The 6,000-nt window shown below is 37.6% G+C and overlaps 1 protein-coding gene across 1 annotated transcript in view; it reads left to right on the top strand.

The window, feature by feature from the left end:
• The first annotated feature begins 328 nt into the window (after positions 1 to 328).
• Positions 329 to 6,000, top strand: part of LOC131159542 (MICOS complex subunit MIC60, mitochondrial) — a 32,326-nt gene continuing 26,654 nt past the window's right edge. Inside the window, exons 1-2 of the mRNA XM_058114553.1 lie at positions 329 to 687; positions 992 to 1,055. Coding sequence (XP_057970536.1) covers positions 677 to 687; positions 992 to 1,055 — 75 coding nt within the window. The 5' untranslated portion in view covers positions 329 to 676. The remainder of the gene's footprint in view (positions 688 to 991; positions 1,056 to 6,000) is intronic.

Here is a 6,000-nt window from a genome sequence, read left to right as displayed (position 1 = left end):
AATTAAGAAAAAATCTTATTTTTTAAACGAGTTATCCATTTATAACTCGTTTATTAAATGGATGGATTTAAATTTATATGTTAGTTATCAATTGTTAAACGGGTCAGCCCGAACCCGTTTATAACGCATCCAAACTCAACCTGTTAATCAATTTTGCCACCCCTAGTGATTTGTTGCTTCTCTCCCGCTGCACAACCAAGTGGAAACTACATTTTGTGGTTTTTTATTTTTATGGAAATAAGATAAGCACATATTTATCATCAATTTTGATAAACACACTTGTAACATAAGTTTTGCATATAGGAAAAATGCAATAGAAAATAGGCAACGGGGTGATGATTCCGAACGCACCTTTAATTAAAACGCGACCAGCAGCGGTGAGAGACCCCGCCCCCCGCCTTAACCCGGTCCGTGCCCAATCCCTTCTCTGTCTTTGCAGTGGGGGGAGGGGGCGGAGGAAGCGAGAGAGACGCACAAAGGCGCGGGGTGAGAGAGTGATAAAAGCCTACTTGAGCTCCGATAAGGCCGATAACTCCGGCGAAGCTTCAGCCCAGCTTCATCAACATATTATCATCAATCAATTAACAAATTAAACATCTCCACTCTCTCATTTTCTCTGTGATTTCTTGCTACATCAATTTTTCTTTCCTCAATCGCCAACTGTGTTGTACAAGCCATGTTGTGGAGGTATGAGTAACTAATCCAACAAACTCCAATCCTATTTAAGCATTTTTTCTGAAATTGTCTCAGTTATAATCCAGGGGTTCCTATATTTTTGTCTATTACTTGCGATTCCATTTACGCAAGTGCCTCAGATTCCCTAGGGTGTATCACTATCAATCATGGTCATGACGTCGATAAATTTATGGCTTTTCAAAAGTTTTCGATGTATCATTGTTTTTGTTCAATTCATTTTAATTTGTTTCGGGAGTTTCGTTGATGCTAGCGCTATACGGTTTGAGTACAGCCTCAGTCTTCTTCTTGTTTGCAGGTCTATTTTGGAGATATCATCACGTCAATCGCTTCGGAGGATCCCAAGACAGATTACTACTCAGGCAGTAACTTTTACCCCCTAATACACCGTAAATTAATCCAATTGCTGGAAATGGCGTGATGAAGCAAGTTTTGAATTGCATTGTTTACTTATATATTATTCTAATAAAAATAATTTTTGTACTAATTTACTCAGATAATATTTTTCTCATTGCTAAAACTACAGATGTTTTTATTTCAGCCTCTTTCTGCCAATACATGTATTAGACGGCTCAATCAAGGCTTGTCTCAAGGCAAGGCATGCCTAAATATCTTGAGGCTCAATCTAGAATATCAAATCCCAAAATGGCTAATGCGCGTTGAGGCTTAAGCATTAGTACAAAGGGCATACCTTTTACGCACTTTTAGTTGAGGCTAATGCATTTTGGGTGTGTGGTTCTCAAGTTAGATTTGGCTAGTTTATAAAAGGAATATTGTCAGTTGATTTCTAAATCTCTTGAAACTCAACCTTTCCAAAATAATTGAGAGTTGTATCTTAGATCTTGAAAATAATGTTAGATTGATCTGCCAGTGGAAATAGAAATTCCTGAATGCCTTTTGTTTTCTTCACTTGCTAGTATGGGATTGATGCAGTTCACATGATGTATGTGAACATTGTAGAATTTTATCACAGACATGGTCAGTCAAGTCAGTGGATATAGTTTGTTAATTCACATTTTGTATGTTTAGCTCTTGATTATGGTGATAAGTTTGTGTATACATGGCATTCCTGTTTGAAAGAGGTGAACTAGATAAAAGTAGTTTCTGGTGGATGAATAATGATTCTTGACTTGCAGGAGATTAGGGTGACTTGAGATGCTACAAGACTTGTGTGGTTTTGAGTTCTAGCACACATTATTGAGATTTGGACCTCTAAGACAAGTTTCAAGGATGCTGTATACGAAATTGATTTGTCTTTGGGCCAACTATGATATCATAGATAACTTTTTGTTAGAGGCTTTAAAGGTTTACTGGCTACTGCCTACTTGGTTTGCAAACTACTCTGTTTATGCTTATGAGTTAAATGTAGTGAGAAACATGCCATTGGATCGATCCCATTCCTTGAAAAACTCCTTTGCTTACTTGTAGCATGTGTGTGAATAAGGATGCAGACATGGACATAGGACAGAAATATTTGTATGTTGTGATTTGGATATGTAAGATAAATCTGAATACAAACAAGATACAACTCAGCAAGCACATATATTTTTTTAAACAAAAGAAGAAGTATTTCAGAAAGAGAGATTACTGATTGGAGAATATGCCATGCTCCTAAAAACCAAAAGGAATAGAAGGCAAATGGTGTTATGAGGCACAAGGACATGACATAGGGATATCCAATTCTGTTATAACTTATAACCGAGAAAACTTGTCTTTTTATTCATGGGTGAGTGTATGCATGTACTTTTTCTTCATATTCTTCAATCTTCATGTTATCAATATTTTCAATGCATAACTTCTTTCATGATAAAAATACCAAGCTTACCATCATTTTTAGATAAAGCATTATTGTGCTTTTTCCCTTTATAATGAGTTTTTCCCCCCCAAAAGAAGCAGTGAAAGAATGGACAATACAAGAGAATAAGGAATCCTCTGAAGAAAAGAGAACAAATTAATACGAAAGAGCAGTCCAAACATGCTGATCATCTTCAAGATATAACCCCTTGAAACAATCAGCAGCAGTGGCCCATGAAGAAGCCAAATACTTAATCTTATCCCAAATAAAAACCCAAGAAGTCTTCTTCCCCATAAAAATGCGATTGTTCCTTTCCATCCAAATATCCCACAATTCAGCAAACAAACCACATCTCCATAGAGCAGCCTTGTCTTTGCTCCTTCTGAAACCCGAAAAAAAAATAAAATAAAAATAAAAACCAGCATAACCTCCACAGACTCCACACAAATCCTTCTTTCCCCAATAAAACCAAAGAACTTGTTTCAAAACCTCCAAGTGAAAGACCGATGCATAAACAAATGAGAGGCAGATTCAGAACGATCAAGCAGAAAACACACAAGTTTGGAGATGATGCCCTAGAACGCCTCAGTGTTAACTCTATTAAGAACAACCAACCAAATAAAAGCCTACTTTTAGGGGGAACTTTGGCCTTCGAAGTCTTATGAAGGAAAGAAAAGTACATATTTTCTTGTGTCAAGAACTCAAAAAAAGAACTGCAAGAAAATTCTCATGACGACTCCAGCACCTACTTCCTCACGTCCTCCCTATCAGAAGGACACCAACCCTCCATAAACTCAACAAGGATGCAAGATCCTCCACCCTCTATCTTTCAAAGATCTACAAAAGTGAAAATCCCATGAAAAGTTCTCCCCAAAAGCAAAAAGGAAAAAAATAGGTCCATAGTGTAATAAAGAAGATGATACAAATGAGGTAACAACATGAGAAGAGCCGAATCCTTCACGCAAGGGTCTTCCAAAAATGAATATTCATCCCATTTCCCACCTCAAATTTGGTATTAGGAATAAAATGTGGATAAAGCTGAGTTATAAATCTCCAAAGATTCTCACAAGAAGATCTAAAACCCACATTGTATCTCATCCATTTCCTTATATGGGAAATTTACTTTTAATTACGTTATGCCAAAGTGAGCTTTCCTTGAAATCTTCATGGCCATTTACTTATTAAGGCAATGTTTTTTAGATACCAATTTCCCAAGACCCAAAGCCCCTTCTTCTTGAGGCCTACACGCCACCTTCCGTCTAACCAAATGATCTTTCTTCTCCCCCACCCCAGAGCAAAGAAAGTCTCATGATTCTCTCAATAGTGCTAGCCACCCCAACAGGAACTTTAAAAATAGACACAGAAAAGAGGAATATGAGAATGACAAGATTGAATAAGAGTTACCCTACCAAGCTAAAAAAAGAGCACTCTTCCACACATCAAGATACAGTGACACCTTTTTTACCATAGCAGCCCAAAAGCCAATGTACTTGGATTACCTCTTGATGGGATCACTACGTATGACTTAGGCCAATCAAGGATAGCACAACTTGCTAAACACGCCAACTCCAAAGATCTATGACCTACCATATTAATACATACAATCCCACTTTTCCCTAAATTCACTTTAACCCTGAAACACACTCAAGAAGTTGCAAAATGGTGCTCACATTCAAATAAGATTCCCATTCCTCTAAGAAGAAGATTGTATCATCAGAAAACTGAAGATGAGATATTGTGACCCTCTCACTACCCACACCAGTACCACTCACAAACCCTTTATCAACTGCTCCATCTATCAGTCTACTCAAACAGTCAACAACCAAGAGAAACAAAAGTGGGGACAAGGGGTCTCCTTGCCTAAAACTTCCTGAAGCTGTAAACCATGACTTAGGCTCCCCATAATAGTAGAAAAATAAGTATTCGATAGGTGACTGCTCATGCTCATCCAAGACCTCCGCCTAACCCTAAAACCTTTTCTTGTCCAAAACCCTATCTAGGATCTGCCTACCCCCGCAAAAGCACGCAGAGCTTGAGAGATCGTACTTCCTATAACTAAACTCAGCCTGTTGCAAGCACCGTAGTAGTAATCTCACACACACTAGTAACTAGATTAATAGGCTGAAAATCAGCAACATGCAATATTTTCTATTCTTATGCTAAAAAAACCATTAAAGAAGAACTCCTTGACAATTTCATTAAATCTACTTTGATCACATCCCAAAAATCCTGGAAGATAGCCATGTTAAAGCCATCCGGACTTGGCGCCTTATTCCTATCCATTTTAAAAGGACTTGCCTAACCTTGCTTTCCTCAAAAGGTCTCTGCAACCAAGACTGCTGATCCAAAATTATGGGATTCCACTTCAAACCCTCAAAAATTGACCTATCTCCATCCTCATCAGGAAAAAGATTTGCTACAAAAAAAAAAAAAAAAAAAAAACGAAAGAAATGTCATATAATGTGTTATCAGTGTCTCCATAAGTTGTTAGAGAAATGTGAAACTGTGAAAGTAGTGCTAGAAATAAAAAAATATACTTTAGAGCTGTGCAATTGTTTGGGGAGCATAAATATTGTTAAACATATTTTGTTTGAGCGCTTGCCAAGTGTTTGTGTTCAATATGGATGCAGCATGGTTCTCTTAATATATTCTATTATTCATTTATCTGAAAAAATGTAGATACAATATCATATGAATCCCTTGTAGAATTGCCCCTCCATTATAGCCTCAGTCTCATGGTGGCTATGATGCCTCATGTTGTGCTTGATTAGTTCTTGGTAGACACCCACCTTAACTTGCCGTAGTTCTAGCCAATGACGCAATGCTCTTGAACCATTACCATTGGCTAGTGGTTGGGTCATTGTGACCTATTATCTACAAGGTGAGAGCCTTACTTTTGAATCAAAGCAGGTCTTAAGGTGTCACTATGGTGACCTAGAAGATATGATGCATTAGCATCCCCTTGGACAAGCATTTGCTGCATGGCAGCCAGTCTCCTTGATAGGGGTCAGCCTTTTCTGCTGGTGTAGACATCCATTTGGTGGGAGGGTTTAGCCATCAGAACTTAGAAGGCATTTGCTCTCTTGTCTTTTTATTTTTTATGGTACTAATGGAATTTCAAATGGCATCTACAGAGCAACCTTTGATGCATAATATAAGGAACTAACTGGTTAGTTTCTCATTGGAGTTGTGTTGTAGTTTTGGAATCAGATTATTTGCTGGATCACTTCAATCCAATTTGGAGACCAATGTCAAAGAATAGGATCCCCGCCCGGGGGGGGGGGGTCCTAAACCCAAATGTGTTTAGTTTATTAGTATTTGATATGAGTGCGTAGTTTAAGTTGTAGGACTAGGCTATGCATAAATGAGGTTTGTTTTTATATATGTTTCTTTTGGTGTTTATTTGTAAATTTTTAATGTAGGCTTTATTGTAAATAGGATGTAAAATCCATGTAAGAGTTAGTTTTTGGTGAGCTTGAAAATTGAAGTGATTGTTTGCCCTCCATTGTATC

The sequence above is a fragment of the Malania oleifera genome, chromosome 7, assembly GCF_029873635.1.
Source record: "Malania oleifera isolate guangnan ecotype guangnan chromosome 7, ASM2987363v1, whole genome shotgun sequence".
In the NCBI taxonomy this organism is placed as follows: Eukaryota; Viridiplantae; Streptophyta; class Magnoliopsida; order Santalales; family Ximeniaceae; genus Malania; species Malania oleifera.
This window is presented reverse-complemented; position numbering and strand designations above follow the sequence as displayed.